Genomic DNA, 21678 nt, shown 5'->3' on the forward strand with positions numbered 1-21678 from the left:
GTTATGTAATCCGATATCAATTCAATATTTGAATCAACTAACGATGGGATAGGCCTATATTATTTTGTAAAATATAGCTTAGACTGTTTTCTAAATATGATTTTGTATAGGGCTATAGGAATTAAAAAGAAGCATTCACAATAGATTATTCCACAACCAAACAAAGCTAAAAACTGAGATCCCTAAGGCAGTAGCACTGCGTGGGTAAAATCACTAGGGAAGCCATATTCACAGCCTATGTGTTATGATAATTGCGTATTTTGCTCTTTAACCTGTAAATTCATATGTCTTGCGAATGTGATATATGGGCCTAAAGGGCCAAAACAAGAAAACAGTGGCAAAATAAATTCAACCATACCTTTTTGTTTTTATCACAAAACCAGATAGCAACCTCTGTCCAGCATATTGCATGTAGTAACAGACAATTACATGACCTACAGCACGGTGAAGCAAGGTAACATATCCAACATTTTCGGATCACTAAACAACTATTGATTTCGAACCACAGAGTTACCACAAGTCGCAAGGAAAGCAGGAGCTGCCTCCACTATTCCAGCACCATTTCAACATCATCAAATCACCTCTGCTTAGTCCAATACAGTGACAACTAAAAGATAGCAAAAACAATTTAGTCCAATCAGTGTAAGCCAAATCTGTGGCTGTCCATGGTTCTGATTTCTTGTGTTCTTGTCTACCTGGCTAAAATGCTTGCTCGCTAGCCTAACTTCCATTCATGGGCAACATTAAAACTAGTTAACATTAGCCTTCTACATCTAGCTACATATTGAACTTCCATCCTCTCAGGCCAGGTGCACAAAAATGTATGAATGAATGGTTGGATCATAATCGCCATTATATTCATTGGAATAAAAGTCCAAATCCCTATCTCCATCCATGGCTAATTAAGGAAAGGGACAATTTTAGCTAACTGGCCACCGGAGTACAACAACAACATGCAACAATTCAAGTTGTTATGTCATGTAAGTATGCTCTCAATAGGAGTGATAACAAAATCCAAACTGGCTTCCCTTTTACACTTTTTTTGGTGTGCTACACAGTCGAGTTCGCTCAGTTTATCTAAACGCTGATTGGCACATTTTGTATACTTTTTTTTATCAAGGGAGGCCAGATGCTTCCTGGTTTCCCTTGCCTTCAATCCTACGGGCGGCAACAATGTCATACTCGTTTGGACCAGACAGCATCATATTGCTGACCTACACATAGAGAGACAGGGGGGGCGCTGTTTCGCTCGTTCGGATGTTTTCTCCTGTGAGACATTCAGCCTCTTGCGAATTCAAGGACAATTATGAATCACAGAGAGACGAATGATATACAAACTAATTGTATGCATTTTATTTGTTTAAAAAATTGGAAGCCTGGATTCCCTTGGCATCCATGAATACACGCCACTGCCCTAAGGGACTGCGGAAAGAATGGCAACCACCCTATAATTGGGAATTACTTTGAAGGACGTTATAATGAAATAATTTGCATCATTCATTAAGGGCCAATTTCAACTAATTATAAGGTGCGCCGTTTCTTCCCTCTATCTGAAAGCATTGTCCGAGTTCGATAATTGTCCGACAATCACACCTGGCAACAGGTGTCGCTTCCTATACCCTTCGTGGTGGTCCTATTTTATAGTAATTCATCAAAATGTATCAAAGTAAATAGCATGGCGTTATGCCTGTGGGCAGATAGTCTCAGCACTTAAATCCTATGACACATACTCACAGAAAAAAAACGAATCAGTGCAGTTGGCCATTGTTGGCGCGTTGCGTACGATGGACAAGTGTAGTGCGCGTCTTGGACACTGCGTTTCGCTCTCTGCATTCCTTCTCAAGGAGCTCCCCACCACCTCCCTCCCTACCACAACAGTAAGATAGCAGAGAGCCCATCTACAGTAACAGAGGACAGCCACTCTGTAGCCGTACGCCCTGCGGCTAGTGTAATAGTTTACAGAAAGTCTGAAAGTGCGACTTCCGAACCGCCCGCGCGCTGCCTAACTGCTCAGGAAATAGTACGGAGTTTTGGAACATAATTTCCCCAAAGGAGTGACGAGATTCTGGAATTACTGGAGTTGTGAACAGGTTGACGCTCAAGAGCAGCTCATCTTTCGAGAAAGGACAGACTTTTGAACAGTAGGAGTTCAGGATGGAGAAAGCGCAACTGTTTCTGACCCTTGTCATTCTACTGATGCAATGTAAGTAAACGTGCATTTAGACTACTCCGAATGATAACGAGTAATTTGTGTGTGTTTGTTTGCGTGCTTGCGCGCGTGTGTAATGCATGTTACATGTAGGGTTGAGCTGTATTGGTATTCTTGATCATTAAATTACCATCATCCCTATTGCTTTTGTATGTGTAATGTCATGTCAGCTGTTTATGATTACGAAAAAAATAAGCCATGTTACATAGGAAAATATTGATAAAGCACCTAATAAAAAAAAAGCATGGTAATTGTTATCTTACTATGAACTGCAAGATCACTATATCATGTTGATGCTTCTAGTCACTCACACACACACACACACACACACACACACACACACACACACACACACACACACACACACACACACACACACACACAACAAAGGGGCCAGCACTTGATTCGGTTGCAATTGACTTGATTAAGTAATAAATCATCTTCGTTTCTGGAGAAACACATGGCCTGTACTAAAGTTTTCCAACGTTGCCGGTCTTTCGTATACAGTAAATGCATCATGTCCTAGACCAAGAGCCCACTCCATACGTGTTGGCTAACGCCTTCCTCGCTGTGTGTGCGTGCGTGTTATTGCGATGATATTGGACTACATGCAACTACAGAAAACAGATATGGACCACTAATGTGGCCTTAAGTTATTGTTGGAAACAGGCCAGTCTAATCGGGATGTGGGCAACCCAAGGGTGGGTACCACCAACTTTGATAACAACAGGCCATCATATGGTTTCATTCCAAATGGCACCCTATTCCCTTTATAGTGCACTACTTTTTATCAGGGCACATAGTGCTCCGGTCAAAAGTAGTGCCCTACAAAGGGTGCCATTTGGGACGATTCAATGGTGTCAGTGAGATGCCAAACAGCCAGGGGAGGGGCTGCATTCAGGTCTGCCCAACTGTTGATGTCTGCTGATTTATTGTTTGGAACTGTTTGGAATAGTTTGCTTCAGACTTGATTGGACTGTGTTTTGTCCTGTAGATTAGGTGAGGCTTGTTTTAACTCTTGAACATTGTGGTGCCATTTCGGATGCAGACATTTTGCAAGCACCGCCACCACCAACCCTGACTGGCACAGCTGTTCCTGACAGAGCAGTGCAGGGTTACACAGATACAGAGGGGCTTTGTTCTTCTAGGAAAACACACACACACACACACTCCCATTCTCTCTGTTTGTCTCTCTAGATCCCTCTCTGTCTGGAAATGGATGTCCTCTTAGATGTCTACCATACGAAATGCTCCTAGCTCAGATTTAGTGCTCAGTTGTAGCTTATAATGATAGTTTTAAAAACCTATCTGCAGTATGAGCTTGTGTGTACGTGTCAGTGCTTGTTTGGTTGGTTATGTGTCTACTTGTGTAGTTTTTATAGTTTGTGTTGGGGGGCGGGGGGCTTGCAGGAGAACCGTGTTCGAAACCAGTTGGGCTTGTGTGTGTGTGTGTCCGGTTTGGTGTCAATTCCAATTGAAGTCCCTCAATTCGTAAGTATTTGCATTTAGATATTTTTTTTATAGATGTAGGGTCTCATTTTCTGTTTAAAATTCCAATTTTTAAATTCTTCAATTGGAGTTTGTTTTCTTCCTGAATTGACTGACTTCAATTTGAATTGACCCCAACACTGGTAGGTCCCAGGCACAACAGCTCATAGGGTTCAGAGAGGGACAGGTCACCATTCAGCAGACAGAGAAAGTGTAGGCATTATGTCAGGGTTGTTATCACGTCTGTGTTATCTCAAGGAGACGCTCCTCAAGGTGGCCGGTGTTCGCCACAGCCGAGACTATGACAATAGTTCCTTTAACCCAGGGATGCTAATGATGGATCCTGATAATATAGAATAAAATTCTCGTTATCTCTCTTGTTCTCTCTCCATCTATTTCTTCCCATCTCCCTCCACATCTCATCCTCTCTGTCTGTCTCTCTCCCTTATCCTCTGTCTCTCTCTCTCTCTCCCTTTCTCTCTTTGTCCATCCAGCCAGGGAGAGACAATGCTCCTCCTCAGAGAGAAAGAGGGAGTGATGAGGGGCACACAGCTGTAGTGATAACAATGTTACACATACTCACAAAGTAACACAGACAGCAAGCAGGGAGGGACAAAATACACAAGGCTGCACTTTTACCGCCTACTGTACTCAAACATCCTGAAGGACAATGTGAATAGGCAACATGAGCCTGCAGTTTGAATTCATACAATACTTACGCACATCAAACGTAATAGAGCAAGCACTCTGCCACTGATAATGTGTAGGTCTATGTAGACCTAATTGCCTAAATACTCATAACTAAGATTCAGAATGAGAATTCAAAATGAATGGGGGACACATTCCGTTTTTCAATTTATTTCCCGTGAATCGACTAGATTGAAATGAAATTGAGTATGCTTCATTGTTTGCTTCATTGTTTTTCAGTGAGGAAGTTGTTTACGTTTTGTTTCCCAACTTTTGCTCTGCTTTCATGGCCATTGAAGATGGCCACCTTCACTCTGAGAGGACATGTAAATCCATTATTACTTCCTGTGCCTCTCCAATGCCTTTGTCTCACTTTGGCCTCCATTCTTCAACGTAGACCCGGTTTGCGTCTCTATTCCCTATACAGTGTACTACTTTGGACCACTATGTAGAGAATGGGATACCATTTGGGATGTAGACAGTGGGGGAATGGGATGCCCTTCAGTGGGGAAAAGCAGGAGAGCAGGAGAATTGGTTAGGGCCCCCCACCCTCTGGTCCACTAATAGAACCAAAGGAAGTTGTGCAACAAACAGAAGCTAACTAAACAGGAAGCTAGCAGTGAATGGCTCATTTGGTTGTTGACCTCAGTTAAGTATAGTGTAGACCAGGGGTACTTAGCCTTGATAAGACTCATGAGCGTAGGCTTACTGGTAAAATGCACATTTTATTTTATTTTTTATTTCACCTTTATTTAACCAGGTAGGCTAGTTGAGAACAAGTTCTCATTTGCAACTGCGACCTGGCCAAGATAAAGCATAGCAATTCGACACATACAACAACACAGAGTTACACATGGAATAAACAAAACATAGTCAATAATACAGTAGAACGAAAAAGAAAACAAAAAGTCTATATACAGTGAGTGCAAATGAGGTAAGATAGGGGAGTTAAGGCAATAAATAGGCCATGGTGGCGAAGTAATTACAATATAGCAATTAAAACACTGGAATGGTAGATGTGCAGAATATGAATGGGCAAGTAGAGATACTGGGGTGCAAAGGAGAAAGATAAATAAATAAATACAGTATGGGGATGAGGTAGGTAGATAGATGGGCTGAGGGGGTACCCCAGGCAGAGCAAAATTCAGTTGGTGGTACAGTGACCGAAAAAGGTTGGGAACCACTGGTGTAGACTGGGTGCTTTAGGTCGTTTGATTGAGCGGAATATAGTATTAGTAGGTTATGCAGTGATACAGATGTCATTACAGATATCTAGTTGAGCATGTGTGAATAAGTGTGTTATCAGAATCATCTCAGTATTTACTGAAACAATGGAAGGAAAAATCTATGTTGGCCTATACAAACACAACACAACACAAAATAAATGTGCTTGTCTGGGTGTGTTAAATATGTATCTGTGTAAAGTTAGCCGATTTAAACTTAACGATTTATGATGGAATTGAGCAGCGACTAGTGTGGACGGTCTGGAGCTCCGACGTCACATAAAGTGAGGTTTTTATCAGTACCCAAAGGATAGCACGCAGTTACACAGGACATAGTCTCATGTGTGCAACATGGAGTGGCAATTGAATGCAAGCTTCACACGGTTTTGTTTTATTGTTAAAACATTTCTAGCCGGTCTATCTATGGGTAACAGTTGACATGTTATGCTTGAACCGCTCAGTTTCCCACCACAAAACACCAGAAAATGGCCAAAAAGAGTAAAACCAGCTTACCTGCTTTTACACTAATGTTCAATGTTTATTTTGAAAAAAGTTTAAGTCGCATAACACGGTTGACCGTAAAATGAGGGACAGACATAAATGAATCAGTAATGAAAGAAATAATCTTCAGAAATGACTTTGTCAAAGCAACAAAATAACTAGGGCTTTACAATGATGGTGAAATGTTGGGGTTAAGTGGGTTAAACACTTTAGCAGGGCTTTATTCATATAAAAAAACAGTGGTGTAAAGTACTTAGTAAAGTACAGATACCCCCCAAAACTACTTAAGTAGTACTTTTTACTTATTTATATTTTTGACTACTTTTACTTCACTACATTCCTAAAGAAAATAATGTACTTTTTACTCCATACATTTTCCCTGACATCCAAAAGTACTAGTTACATTTTAAATGCTTAGCAGGACAGGAAAATGGTCCAATTCACACACCTATCAAGAGAACATCATTGGCCATCTCTACTGCCTCTGATCTGATGGAATCACTAAATATAAAATGCTTAGTTTGTAAATTATGTTGGGGTAAGCCCATGGCTATCCGTAAATAAATGTAAAAAACAAGAAATTGGTGCTGTCTGGTTTGCTTAATATAAGGAATTTGAAATGATTTATACTTTTACATTGATACTTATGTACATTTGAAGTTGGAAGTTTACATACACTTAGGTTTGAGTCATTAAAACTCATTTTTCAACCACTCCACAAATGTCTTGTTGACAAACTATGGTTTTTGGCAAGTCGGTTAGGACATCTACTTTGTAGATGACACAAGTAATTTTCCCAACAATTGTTTACAGACAGATTATTTCACTTACAATACACTGTATCACAATTCCAGTGGGTCAGAAGTTTACATACACTAAGTTGACTGTGCCTTTAAACAGCTTGGTAAATTCCAGAAAATTATGTCATGGCTTTAGAAGCTTCTGATAGGCTTATTGACATAATGAGTTAATTGGAGGTGTACCTGTGGATGTATTTCAAGGCCTACCTTCAAACTCAGTGCCTCTTTGCTTGACATCATGGGAAAATCAAAAGAAATCAGCCAAGACCTCAGAAAAAAAATTGTAGACCTCCACATGTCTGGTTCATCCTTGGGAGCAATTTCCAAATGCTTGAAAGCACCACGTTCATCTGTAAAAACAATAGTACGCAAGTATAAACACCATGGGACCATGCAGCCGTCATACCGTTCAGGAAGGAGACACGTTCTATCTCCTAGAGATGAATGTACTTTGGTGCGAAAAGTGAAAATCAATCCCAGAACAACAGCAAAGGACCTTGTGAAGATGCTGGAGAAAACAGGTACCAAAGTATCTATATCCACAGTAAAACAAGTCCTATATCGACATAACCTGAAAGGCCGCTCAGCAAGGAAGAAGCCACTGCTTCAAAACCGCCATAAAAAAGCAAGACTACGGTTTGCAACTGCACATGGGGACAAAGATTGTACTTTTTGGAGAAAAATCCTCTGGTCTGATGAAACAAAAATAAAACTGTTTGGCCATAATGACCATTGTTATGTTTGGAGGAAAAAGGGGGAGGCTTGCAAGCCGAAGAACACCATCCCAACGGTGAAGCACGGGGGCGGCAGCATCATGTTGTGGGGGTGCTTTGCTGCAGGAGGGACTGGTGCACTACACAAAATAAATGGCATGAGGTTTGGCGGTGGGTCAGTCATGGTGTGGGGTGGCATTTCTTTGTGGGGCCGCACAGCCCTCCATGTGCTCGCCAGAGGTAGCCTGACTGCCATTAGGTACCGAGATGAGATCCTCAGAGCCCTTGTGAGACCACACATGCACATTTGTGGCCTGCTGGAGGTCATTTTGCAGGGCTCTGGCAGTGCTCCTCCTGCTCCTCCTTGCACAAAGGCGGAGGTAGCGGTCCTGCTGCTGGGTTGTTGCCCTCCTACGGCCTCCTCCACGTCTCCTGATGTACTGGCCTGTCTCCTTGTAGCCCCTCAATGCTCTGGACACTACGCTGACAGACACAGCAAACCTTCTTGCCACAGCTCGCATTGATGTGCCATCCTGGATGAGCTGCACTACCTGAGCCACTTGTGTGGGTTGTAGACTCCGTCTCATGCTGCTACTAAAGTGAGGGCACCGCCAGCATTCAAAAGTGACCAAAACATCAGCCAGGAAGCATAGGAACTGAGAAGTGGTCAGTGGTCACCACCTGCAGAATCACTCCTTTATTAGGGGTGTCTTGCTAATTGCCTATAATTTCCACCTTTTGTCTATTCCATTTGCACAACAGCATGTGCAATTTATTGTCAATCAGTGTTGCTTCCTAAGTGGACAGTTTGATTTCACAAAAGTGTGAATGACTTGGAGTTACATTGTGTTGTTTAAGTGTTCCCTTTATTTTTTTGAGCAGTGTATTATTCTGACATTTCACATTCTTAAAATGAAGTGGTGATCCTAACTGACCTAAGACAGGGAATTTCTACTTGGATTAAATGTCAGGAATTGTGAAAAACTGAGTTTAAATGTATTTGGCTAAGGTGTATGTAAACTTCCGACTTCAACTGTATATTTCAAACCAAATACAATTAGACTTTTACTCATAGTATTTCACTGTAGGACTTTTACTTGAGTCATTTTCTATTAAGGTATCTTTACTTTTACTCAAGTATGACAATTGGGTACTTTTTCCACCACTGAAAAACCTGATTTTCTGCATGTGGTACAGTATATATTAAAAGGCTCTTCGTTTAATATAAAAGGCTTTTAAAATTCAATATTGGTGCACAATTCCTACTTAAAATGTCAAAAGGGAATGTACTTTGGTGCTAAAAGGCAGTCTTTTCATGGAACGACCCAAATATTCAGTGTGCGTGTGTGCGGTATATAACGTTATTGTACCAAACTGTGTTCAGTTAATCCCCCACACACACACATACATATGCACACGCAACACGCACTCCTCCCTCAATGGATGGGCGTTACCCGGGCGACCTGTGGAAAGCAACAGGATGACAAAACAATAATCATGACCCCTGCAGCAATCAAACGACAGGAAGGACTGCTCCTATTTCCTGTTCCTGTCAAGATGCACATGTTCAACTGGAGCCACACACATACAGACACAGACGCACACAGACAGACAGACGGACGGACGGACGGACGGACGGGCCAAATAATCAGCCAGCCAAATAATCAGCCATGAATCATCATGCTCCACTGCTAATCTGGTCCAGAGGAAATACTGGTTCATAACAGATATAATTGGTTCATACAACATTTACAACTGGTTCATCATAACTGAATATAACTGGTTTATAACAGATTATAAACTTGTTCATAAATCAGCTATAAAGCAATTATAATCAGTTATCACTGTGTTAACTTGTTCATAACTTGTCCTCCATCTTACAACCCCATATGTGGCACCTCTCTCTCTATCCCTCAGGCCTTCCCAGTGTCCCTGTTACCGTGTCAACAACCACACCCAAGGTGGAGGTCCGTGAGAACTCTGATGCGGTTCTGAGCTGTGATTTTCGGACCGAGAAGGAAACGAATCCTCGAATCGAGTGGAAGAAGAAAGGAACAGATGTATCATTTGTTTACTATGAGGGACACTTCAGAGGTGATTGGCTGTCCTGGCACATTGTCTTCCATTGCTCTCTTTCTGTCTGTTTTAACCCCTGTCCAGAGCCCATCTTCAGACTCCAATTTCATTTACTTCCTCCTGAGGGAAATTCATGTTAAGAGCTTCATCAACATAAAGCAGGATGTGATGAACATTACAAAGAAATTTGTATCAGAAGTTACCAGATGGTTGATGTTAGTTTAAGTAGAACATTTGTCCTTAAGAAACCACATCTCCACATCCCTCTCTTCTCTGTGTTGACCGGTTTCCACTCTGCCAGGAGCCTTTGCGGGGCGTGCAAGGATCAAGGGGGCAACGGTGACCCTACAGAGGGTGACCCAGAAAGATGCGGGTGAATACCGCTGTGAGATCACTGCCCCTCATGACACCATCACCCTGGGGGAGACTAACATTACCCTCACAGTCTTGGGTGGGTACCACACCGTCTGTCTGACTGAGTGTGTCTGTGTGTTGTCTCAGACATGCTGTTTGTGCACCCCCTTAACCCTGCTGACATTGTGGCTGTACCCTCCCCACAGTTCCCCCCCACACCCCATCCTGTGAGATCCCCAGCTCGGCCCTGACGGGCTCTATTGTGCAGCTGCGCTGTATGGACCAGCAGAGCATCCCCCCAGCCACCTACTCCTGGTACAAAGACGACAAGCTGCTGACCCCCTCCCGCATGGCCAATGCCACCTACCACCTCAACCCAGTCACCGGCATACTGGTGAGATACTTCTTAAGATCAGTGTAGTGTATATACAGTCGTAACATTGATGCTTTGGCACGATTTTACTCAATGTACAGTGCATTCAAAGTATTCAGACCCCTTCCTTTTCCCACATTTAGTTACGGTACAGCTTTATTCTAAAATGGATTAAATGAATAAAAAAATCCTCATCAATCTACACACATTACCCCATAATTAAAAAGTGAAAACAGGTTTTTCTAAATGTTTGCAAATGTATTATAAAAATAAAAATACCTTACTTACATAAGTATTCAGACCCTTTTCTATGAGACTCGAAATTGAGCCCAGGTGCATCCTGTTTCCATTAATCATCCTTGAGCTGTTTCTACAACTTGACTGGAGTCCATCTGTGGTAAATTCAATTGATTGGACATGATTTGTAAAGGCACACACCTGTCTATATGAGGTCCCACAGTTGACAGTGCATGTCAGAGCAAAAAACAAGCCATAGGGTCAAAGGAATTGTCTGTATAGCGCCGAGACAGGATTGTGTCGAGGCACAGATCTGGGGAAGGGTACCAAAAGAATTCTGCAGCATTGAAGGTCCCCAATAATACAGTGGCCTCCATCATTCTTAAATGGAAGAAGTTTGGAACCACCAAGACACTTCCTAAAGCTGGCTGCCTGGCCAAACTGAGCAATCGGGGGAGAAGGGCCTTGGTCAGGGAGGTGACCAAGAACCCGATGGTCACTCTGACAGAGCTCCAGAGTTCCTCTGTGGAGATGGGAGAACCTTTCAGAAAGACAACCATCTCTGCAGTACTCCACCAATCAAGCCTTTATGGTAGAGTGGCCAGACAGAAAACAATCCTCAGTAAAAGGCACGACAGCCAGCTTGGAGTTTGCCAAAAGGCACCTAAAGACTCTCAGACCATGAGAAACAAGATTCTCTGGTCTGATGAAACCAAGATTGAACTCTTTGGCCTGAATGCCAAGCAACACATCTCAAGGAAACCTGGCACCATCGCTATGGTGAGGCATGGGGTGGCAGCATCATGCTGTGGGGATGTTTTTCAGCAGCAGGGACTGGGAGACTAGTCAGGATCGAGGGAAAGATGAACAGAGCAAAGTACAGACAGATCCTTGATGAAAACCTACTCCAGAGCACTCAGGACCTCAGACTGGGGCCATACAAATCAAATCAAATGGCATTTGTCACATGCACCAATACAACAGGTGTAGACCTTACATTGAAATGCTTACTTACAAGCACTTAACCAACAATGCAGTTTTAAGAGAAAAAAAGTGTTAGGTAAAAAAAAAAAAAAGTAACAAGTAATTAAAGAGCAGCAGTAAAATAACAATAGCGAGGCTATATACAGGCGGTACCGGTACAGAGTCAATGTTAGTCGAGGTAATTGAAGTAATATGTACATGTAGGTAGAGTTAAACTGACTATGCATAGATAATATTTATTTATTTTTTTATTTATTTTTACATTTTTATCCCATTTTCTCCCCAATTTTCGTGGTGTCCAATCGCTAGTAATTACTACCTTGTCTCATCGCTACAACTCCTGTACGGGCTCGGGAGAGACGAAGGTCGAAAGCCATGCGTCCTCCGAAGCACAACCCAACCAGCCGTACTGCTTCTTAACACAGCGCGCCTCCAACCCGGAAGCCAGCCGCACCAATGTGTCGGAGGAAACACCGTGTACCTGGCCCCCTTGGCTGGCGCGCACTGCGCCCGGCCCGCCACAGGAGTCGCTGGAGCGCGATGAGACAAGGATATCCCTACCGGCCAAACCCTCCCTACCCCGGACGACGCTATGCCAATTGTGCGTCGCCCCACGGACCTCCCGGTCGCGGCCGGCTGCGACAGAGCCTGGGCGCGAACCCAGAGACTCTGGTGGCGCAGTTAGCACTGCGATGCAGTGCCCTAGACCACTGCGCCACCCGGGAGGCTATGCATAGATAATAAACAGAGAGTAGCATAAAGGGTGGGGTGGTGGGGGGGGGGGGGGGGGGGGCAATGCAAATAGTCTGGGTAGCCATTTGATTAGCTGTTCAGGAGTCTTATGGCTTGGGGGTAGAAGCTGTTAAAAAGCCTTTTGGACCTAGACGCTCCGGTAACGCTTGCCCTGCGGCAGCAGAGAGAACAGTCTATGACTAGGGTGGCTAGAGTCATTGACAATTTCTAGAGCCTTCCTCTGACACCGCCTGGTATAGAGGTCCTGGATGGCAGGAAGCTTGTCCCCAGTGATGTACTACCCTCTGTAGTGCCTTGCGGTCGGAGGCCGAGCAGTTGCCATACCAGGCAGTGATGGAACCAGTCAGGATGCTCTCGATGGTGCAGGATCTGAGGACCCATGCCAAATCTTTTCAGTCTCCTGAGGAGGAATAGGCTTTGTTGTGCCCTCTGACTTGCCTAGTTAAATAAAGGTTCAATAAAAAATAAATAAATAAAAATTCATGACTGTCTTGGTGTGTTTGGACCATGATAGTTTAGTGAAATGCTTGTGCTTCTAGTTACGACAATGCAGCAAAATCTAACAAGTAATCTAACAATTCCACAACAACTACCTAATACACACAAATCTAAGTAAAGGGATGGAATAAGAATATATACATATACAGTTGCAGTCGGAAGTTTACATACACTTAGGTTGCAGTCATTAAAACTCGTTTTTCAACCACTACACAAATTTCTTGTTAACAAACTATAGTTTTTGTCAAGTCGGTTAGGACATCACTATGTGCATCACATAAGTCATTTTTCCAAAAATCGTTCAGACAGACTATTTCACTTACAATTCACTGTATCATAATTCCAGTGTGTCAGAAGTTTACATACACTAAGTTGACTGTGCCTTTAAACAGCTTGGAAATTTCCATAAAATGGTGTCATGACTTTAGAAGCATCTGATAGGCTAATTGACATAATTTGAGTCAATTGGAGGTGTACCTGTGGATGTAATTCAAGGCCTACCTTCAAACTCAGTGCCTCTGCTTGACATCATGGGAAAATCAAAAGAAATCAGCCAAGCCCTCAGAAAATAATTGTAGACCTCCACAAGTCTGGTTCATCCTTGGGAGCAATTTCCAAATGCCTGAAGGCAGCACGTTCATTTGTAAAAACAATAGTACGCAAGTATTAACACCATGGGACCACGCAGCCATTATACCACTCAGGAAGGAGATGCGTTCTGTCTCCTAGAGATGAACGTACTTAGGTGCGCAAAGTGAAAATCAATCCCAGAACAGCAGCAAAGGACTTTGTGAAGATGCTGGGGGAAACAGGTACAAAAGTATCTATAGCCACAGTAAAACGAGTCCTATATCAACATAACCTGAAAGGCCGCTCAGCAAGGAAGAAGCCACTGCTTCAAATCTGCCATAAAAAAGCCAGACTACGGTTTGCAACTGCACATGGGGACAAAGATTGTACTTTTTGGAGAAAAGTCCTCTGGTCTGATGAAACAAAAATAGAACTGTTTGGCCATAATGACCATCGTTATGTTTGGAGGAAAAAGGGGGAGGCTTGCAAGCCGAAGAACACCATCCCAACCGTGAAGCACGGGGGCGGCAGCATCATGTTGTGGGGTGCTTTGCTGCAGGAGGGTCTGGTGCACTTCACAAAATAGATGGCATCATGAGGTAGGAAAATTATTGGGATATATTGAAGCAACATCTCAAGACATCAGTCAGGAAGTTAAAGCTTGGTCACAAATGGGTCTTCCAAATGGACAATGACCCCAAGTATACTTTCAAAGTTGTGACAAAATGGCTTAAGGACAACAAAGTCAAGGTATTGGAGTGGCCATCACAAAGCCCGGACCTCAATCCTATAGAAAATTTGTGGGCAGAACTGAAAAAGCGTATGCGAGCAAGGAGGCCCACAAACCTGACTCAGTTACACTAGCTTTGTCAGGATGAAGTGGGCCAAAATTCACCCACCTTATTGTGGGAAGCTTGTGGAAGGCTACCCGAAATGAAATAAGCTTAATTAATAATTTTCTCTACTATTATTCTGACATTTCACATTCTTACAATAAAGTGGTGATCCTAACTGACCTAAAACAGGGAATTTTGACTTGGATTAAATGTCAGGAATTGTGAAAACTGAGTTTAAATGTATTTGGCTACGGTGTATGCAAACCTCCGACTTCAACTGAAAATATATGGATGAGCAATGACCGAGCGGCATAGGCAAGATGTAATAGATGGTATAAAATACAGTATAACCATATGGGATGAGTAATGCAAGATATGTAATCATTATTAAAGTGGCATTATTAAAGTGACTAATGATCAATTTATTAAAGTTGCCAATGATTTCAAGTCTGTATGTGGGCATCAGCCTCTCTGTGTTAGTGATGACTGTTTAACAGTCTGATGGCCTTGAGATAGAAGCTATTTTTCGGTCCCAGATGCACCTGTACTGACCTCACCTTTTGGATGGTAGCAGGGTGAACAGGTAGTGGCTCGGGTGGTTGTTGTCCTTGATGATCTTTTTTGGCCTTCCTGTGACATCGAATGCTGTAGGTGTCGTGGAGGGCAGGTACTTTGCCCCTGGTGATGCGTTGTGCAGACTGCACCACTCTCTGGAGAGCCCTGCGGTTGTGGGCGGTGCAGTTGCCGTACCAGGCGGTGATACAGCCCGACAGGATGCTCTTAATTCTGCATCTGTAAAAGTTTTAGGTGAGAAGCCAAATTTCTTCAGCCTCCTGAGGTTGAAGAGACGCTGTTGCGCCTTTTTCACCACACTGTCTGTGTGGGTGGACCATTTCAGTTTGTCCATGATGTGTACGCCAAGGAACTTTCCACGTTCTCCACTGCTGTCCCGTCAATGTGGATAGAGGGGTGCTCCCTCCGCTGTTTCCTGAAGTCCACGATCATCTCCTTTGTTTTGTTGACGTTGAGTGAGAGGTTGTTTTCCTGACACCACACTCTGAGTGCCCTCACCTCCTCCCTATAGGCTGTCTCATCATTGTTGGTGATCAAGCCTACTACTGTTGTGTCATCTGCAAACTTGATGTTGGAGGTGTGCATGGCCACACAGTCATGGGTGAACAGGGAGTACAGGAGGAAGCTGAGCACGCACCCTTGTGGGGCCCCAGTGTTGAGGATCAGCGAAGTGGAGATGTTGTTTCCTACCTTCACCACTTAGGGGCGGCCCGTCTGGAAGTCCAGGACCCAATTGCACACGGCGGGGTTGAGATCCAGGGCCTCAAGCTTAATGATGCGCTTGGAGGGTACTATGGTGTTAAATGCTGAGCTATAGTCAATGAACAGCATTCTTACATAGGTATTCCTCTTGTCCAGATGGGATAGGGCAGTGTGCAGTGTGATGGCAATTGTATCGTCTGTGGACCTATTGGGGCGGTATGCAAATTGAAGTGGGTCTAGGGTGACAGGTAAGGTGGAGGTGATATGATCCTTGACTAGTCTCTCAAAGCACGTCATGATTTTAGATAGTCTTTTAGTTCAGTTACCTTTGCCTTCTTGTGTACAGGAACAATGGTGGACATCTTGAAGCATGTGGGGACAGCAGACTAGGATAGGGAGAAATTGAATATGTCCGTAAACACACCAGCCAGCTGGTCTGCGCATGCTCTGAGGACGCGGCTAGGGATGCCGTCTGGGCAGGCAGCCTTGCGATGGTTAACATGTTTAAATGTCTTACTCACATTGGCCACGGAGAAGAAGAGCCCATAGTCCTTGGTAGCGGGCTGTGTCGGTGGCACTGTATTATTCTCAAAGCGGGCAAAGAAGGTGTTTAGTTTGTCTGGAAGCAAGGCGTCGGTGTCCTTGACGTGGCTGTTTTTTTTTTTGTAGTCCGTGATTGTCTGTAGACCCTGCCATATACGTCTTGTACCTGAGCTGTTGAATTGGAACTCCACTTTGTCTCTATACTGACATTTCTCTTGTTTGATTGCCTTGCGGAGGAAATAACTACACTATTTGTATTCGGCCATATTCCCAGTCCCCTTCCCATGTTTAAATGCGGTGGTTCGCACTTTCAGTTTGGCCCGAATGCCGCCATCTATACACGGTTTCTGGTTCGGGTAGATTTTAATAGTCACAGTGGGTACAACATCTCCTATGCACTTCCTTATAAACTCACTCACCGAATCAGCATATAAATCGATATTATTCTCAGAGCCTAATCGGAACATGTCCCAGTCCGCGTGATCAAAACAATCTTGAAGCGTGGATTCCGATTGGTCAGACCAGCGTTGAATAGTCCTTGTCACGGGTATATCCTGTTTGAGTTTCTGCCTATCTGTCTCATCATTGTTGGTGATCAAGCCTACTACTGTTGTGTCATCTGCAAACTTGATGTTAGGAAGGGAGGAGCAAAATGTAGTCGTGGTCAGATTTGCTGAAAGAAGAGCGGGGGAGGGCCTTGTACGCATCGCTGAAGTTAGAGTAGCAGTGATCTAGTGTATTGCCAGCGCGAGTGCTGCAATCAATGTGCTGATATAGGTCACTTCCCTTTGGTCAGACATCAACCCATATAGACCCTTAGTTCGGAAGCACACTAGTAAATTCTAGACCAATTGCCAAAAATACTGTACAGGTTCTGTGCATCATATCATCTTCCTTCCTCTTTTTTTCTTTCTGTTGAGCCCTCCATCTGTCTCTTTCCCTCTCCTCTGGCAGGAGTTTAAGACGGTGGCGAGAGGCGACACGGGACAGTACAGCTGTCTGGCATCAAACAAAGTGGGGCAGTCCAAGATGTGTGAGGCTAAACACATGAAGATAGGTGGGTGTGCGTGCATGCAAGTGTGTGTGCGTGTGTAATTATGAGAATGATTGTTGTTCACATGAGTGTAGTTTTGTCTTTCCACAAACTAGTGTGACAATCGTGCTTCAAACCACATTGATGGTCAATAACCAACATAGTTACAATACCAGACCTAGTTTTACATCTGGTAAAATCCCAAGAGTAAACAGTACTCTGAGGAGAATGTTTTTATATACAGGCATTTGTCTATGGAATAGCCTCCCCCTGGAGATCAAGCAAAGAAAAAGTAGAAATAGTTTGTAAAATAAGGAAAAGGTTTATTTGGACAAGGTTGTCTAAGTAAGAGAAACCACTCCACTGCCCCCTTGTGCCCCCTACTGCTGGTCAGATGTATTTATTTGAATGATAGGTATGATGTGCAATGAATAGATTGTTTTAATGTGAAAATTAATATGGTTGATTTTTAAGGTTAGGGAAAGGTGCAGTGAATAGTGCCACTTTTTAGGATGTCAATATAAATGAATGTATATATGGTTGTTTTGTAATTTTGTCTTGCCTTTTAATCATTAAATGTGTTATTGTTTTTACCATCGAGGACCACTCGATGGTGGTCATTGTGAAGTGTAGGTATATAGGCATACAACTGTACAATTGGTCTTCTAAGCTTCTTTGTTGCATACAAGAAAACATTAGAACAAATGGATACAACAAAAACAGTCATGAAAGTAAAAGGAAAGAAAAAACCCTGTTACGACAAGCATCAAAAACAAAACGACCTCTTGAATAACCCCCAGAAGGATAACCGAGCCGTGGCTTTTGTGGAGTGATAGGTGACGATGCTTCAAGGGTGACTTGTCGATGTGTTCAGATGGTCCCTGGTTCGAGCCCAGGTTGGGGCGAGGAAAGGGACAGAACCAACACTTTTCCACAAATATCTGAAAAAAGTTATTCTTAAGGTCATACTTTTCTCTCAGTTGTTGAAAGGAGATAAAGGCCCCACTAGGTACAGATCCCTTATGGCATGGATCCTAACTTTTCCCCAGCGATCAAAAGGATTGTCTAAGTTGGAAGGGGCAAAGGAAGGATTCTTCACTATTGGGAGCAGGAATGACATTGGTCTGAGGTCAAAGTGTACCTTAACCTGTTTCCAAATACAGATGTGCTATGTGCAATGGGTTTGTGTATATAAAGTGATTTCCCAAGGCATATAAGGGACATCATCACTGCACCAATGGAGTAGGGGTAGCAATCCTCATGCTCTTCATCAAGCCAAAGGATGTGTCATCGAGCCAAAACATGACAGGGTTTTTAGCTTTAAATAGGGAAGAGTACAGTTTTGTAATTTCAATCCCTGGGCAGGTTCATTTTTTGGAGGAAATCTTAAATGGGAGATGTTTTAACCAAGAAGGGTCCTGCACTCAAACAGGCATTAATTCACTCTTATTCCAATTGATTCTGTAGCCAGAGAAGGAACAAAACAAATGAATCAGATCTCAGATGTCATCTGCTTCTAGAGAAATGTTATTTGAGGTGTCCTTAGTATTGAAACCAACTAGTATGACTCTCACATTCCACTCTTTCAGAGGATGTAAACATGGCAGGGGTCGTTGCTGCGGTCGTGGTCATCTGTCTGGTCATCGCCATTTGTGCCTTCGGAGGGTACTATGCACACCGTAATGGCTACTTCAGCAGTGAGTCTGTCTGTTCCTTTCTCTGTCTGTCCATGTACATACAATATGTGTCTGTCTGTATGTTAGTAAATACAATTTTCTAGTGAAAGGTTTTGTGCTCACTTCCTCTTTGTCTCCACTCTCCTCTTCATTTCTGTCCATCTCCAGGACACAGAGGAAGGTAAGAGCTTGCCTCCTTAATTCCAATAACAATTATTAAAATACAGTGTAGACACCCGGACACTGAATACATCTGCATTGCTGTGTAACTACCACTGACTAATAGAGGTGTGTGCGTTTTAATGTGCTGAGTAAGTTCAGTAGTGACAGGTGTGGTTGAGTCCAGCGGTGCAAGCCTGTCTCTTCTCACAGAGAGAGACACTAACAGGTGTTTCATGACCAAGTTAGAAAAACTAGGTTTGTTATTTTGACTGACTGACTCTAGATTAGGCCAGTTAGATGACTAAGAATACTATGATTTATTTTTTATTAATTACAAATAATAATAATCAGTTTATCAAGGGAAGTCACATTGTGATTGACATCTCTTTTTCAAGTGAACCCTGGCTGCTAATAAACATTTACATTTACGTCATTTAGCAGACGCTCTTATCCAGAGCGACTTACAAATTGGAAAGTTCATACATATTCATCCTGGTCCCCCCGTGGGAATTGAACCCACAACCCTGGCGTTGCAAGCGCCATGCTCTACCAACTGAGCCACAGGGGAACTCCCCTCCCGGCTGAATTGTGATTAGCTTACCACCTCTGTGTGGTCGTGTTAGTAACCCTGAGCATGGTGTGTGAACTTCATCACCCCCTCACTCAACTTTGAACCCCCCCAGGTCATTTTGGATCCCTCAGTGTCATGGTGTGGCCCACATCAGCAGCCAGAACCTCCACAGAACAGAAGACAAGTGAGTCTGACCCACAGAGTAATAGATTTAAATGTAGATAATGAACAGGACTTTACATAGAAGCACAAACTGTGCTTGTGTACTCATGTGTGGACGTGTGTTCCCAGGAGTCCTTTACAGAAAAAGTTGGCCTTTACGCTCCATAGGACTGTGTTTGATGTAGTGGGGTTCTTTGATCACATTTAGTAAACTCCCTCTGTCTTCCAGGACTAATGCCAACTACAGCCCTCCGCCCCAAGATGTGAGCTTTTCTCAGATTTTCTGTTGGTGTATTCATGGTTGGGTATTATATTCACAGGAAATGTTGACTTGAGCATTACCACTTACATTTTCTAACCATATGATAATTTCTAGTAAAATTCTCCAAATGGTTACTAATAATGAAGAGAGAAAGAGCTGAACTGCAGTAGTTCTGACCGAATGAAAATATGCTGTTTTTTTCTCTCTCAGCCTGCGGACTTCAAACACACCCAGTCTTTCATGCTGTGAGGCTCTCAACAACCCCCTAAGACACCAGTACCATGACAACACTGGAGTAGTTTTATTCAACCCAAATGAATCAATCATTTTTGGGGGACTGACCAACCCTGCTTTCCTCACCCTTGTGGATGGATAGCAAGGAGGGGCAGACAACTCTGCGTAGAGGCCATTTATTCCTCCTGTTTTGCTGTACCTGGGCCCTCAATGCAAGCCTATTATATTAGTCACATGGTACTCTACTCCCCTCTAGTGGCCCAAGTTGTTTACCTACAGCCTATCGCCCTCCTGTGGCAGACCCATGGAATTATGTTCCACACATGCTCACCTCCCCCTCAACTGGCCAAAACATTAACTACCTAAATCTTATTTTATACCAAAGACTTGAACATGGCATCAGTGTAATATAACATACATATTTTCTGATGGCTATTGGATAAGCATTGATGTGAACACAAGGGAGCAATCACATTAGGGCACTGCAAGAGGCGTTACTACAGACCCTGGTTCGAATCCAGGCTGTATCATATCCGGCGGCGCACAATTGGCCCCGCTCTATGGGACTGTTAATAAGAACAAATTCTTATTTACAATGGTCTACCCCGGCCAAACCCTAAAGACGCAGGGCCAATTGTGCGCCGCCCTATGGGACTTCTAATCACTGCCGGTTGTGATACAGCCTGGAATCAAACCAGGGTCTGTAGTGACGCCTCTAGCACAGAGATGCTGCACCACTCTGGAGCCCAAAAGTACATATCCCCCGTGTTAGTCTAATTAGAATACAGGTCATTTAAAAAAAAATCCACATCAAAATTCGTCTGTTTTAAGACGGAGAAATTGTTTTTTGCAGTGTTTGTCAGACCAGGAGACATCCCAAGTTTTATGGATTGCTTCCTCTCCATTTTGAATATTGGCCATCCACTATATTGCTTTCAGAACAGTGCAGGTGAAGGAGACACTTTAGGATCGATTCAGTGCTATGATTGCAATTTAAAGGCGATGTTCCTATTTTCGCAGAGACTGCCTTCACGTTAAATGCTGCATATGTTGGCTCAATAGCGCTGAACTTCAGAAACAGTCATTTAATTGTGACCTTTGAGATGGACCCCTGCTCACCTGAATATGCCCAGTGCATTTCAAATGTAGTTGTCATATTCTATCTAGAGGCTCTTTTGTAAGTGTTTGTTTTGTTTACGCTAAAGGATTATTGTGCTACTGCATTTTTTCCTAAAAGATAGTATGTTTCTTAGGCTATGGATGAATGGGTTGCTGTAAGTGTATTCTTTGTAAGATGTTTACTCTGTATTAAAGATTTATCAATAATTTCTCAACATGTGGTCTTTTCCTACAGCCGCTGGAACAGGGCACCATGAGTCTAGTGTAACATCATATGTTATCATTTAAAATCAGTAAATGATAAATGCAAGCAAGGTTGAACATGATTTGCAAAATCAC

The 21678-nt window shown here is 43.1% G+C and overlaps 1 protein-coding gene and 1 non-coding gene across 2 annotated transcripts; one reads left to right on the forward strand and one right to left on the reverse strand.

Moving 5' to 3' along the window:
* Positions 1 to 1785: 1785 nt before the first annotated feature.
* Positions 1786 to 21554, forward strand: LOC129859501 (junctional adhesion molecule 2A-like). Its single transcript, XM_055929362.1, has 10 exons — positions 1786 to 2203; positions 9539 to 9715; positions 9999 to 10148; positions 10258 to 10445; positions 17075 to 17177; positions 18743 to 18850; positions 18998 to 19010; positions 19675 to 19746; positions 19954 to 19987; positions 20197 to 21554. Exons 1-10 carry the CDS (start codon positions 2155 to 2157, stop codon positions 20233 to 20235), a joined length of 933 nt encoding a protein of 310 aa, XP_055785337.1. The 5' UTR covers positions 1786 to 2154; the 3' UTR covers positions 20236 to 21554.
* trnaa-ugc (transfer RNA alanine (anticodon UGC)) lies at positions 19487 to 19559 on the reverse strand. Its single transcript has one exon. It is a non-coding gene; the product is annotated as a tRNA-Ala (tRNA).
* Positions 21555 to 21678: the final 124 nt, after the last annotated feature.

This window comes from Salvelinus fontinalis, chromosome 7 (genome assembly GCF_029448725.1).
Source record: "Salvelinus fontinalis isolate EN_2023a chromosome 7, ASM2944872v1, whole genome shotgun sequence".
NCBI classification, from domain to species: Eukaryota; Metazoa; Chordata; class Actinopteri; order Salmoniformes; family Salmonidae; genus Salvelinus; species Salvelinus fontinalis.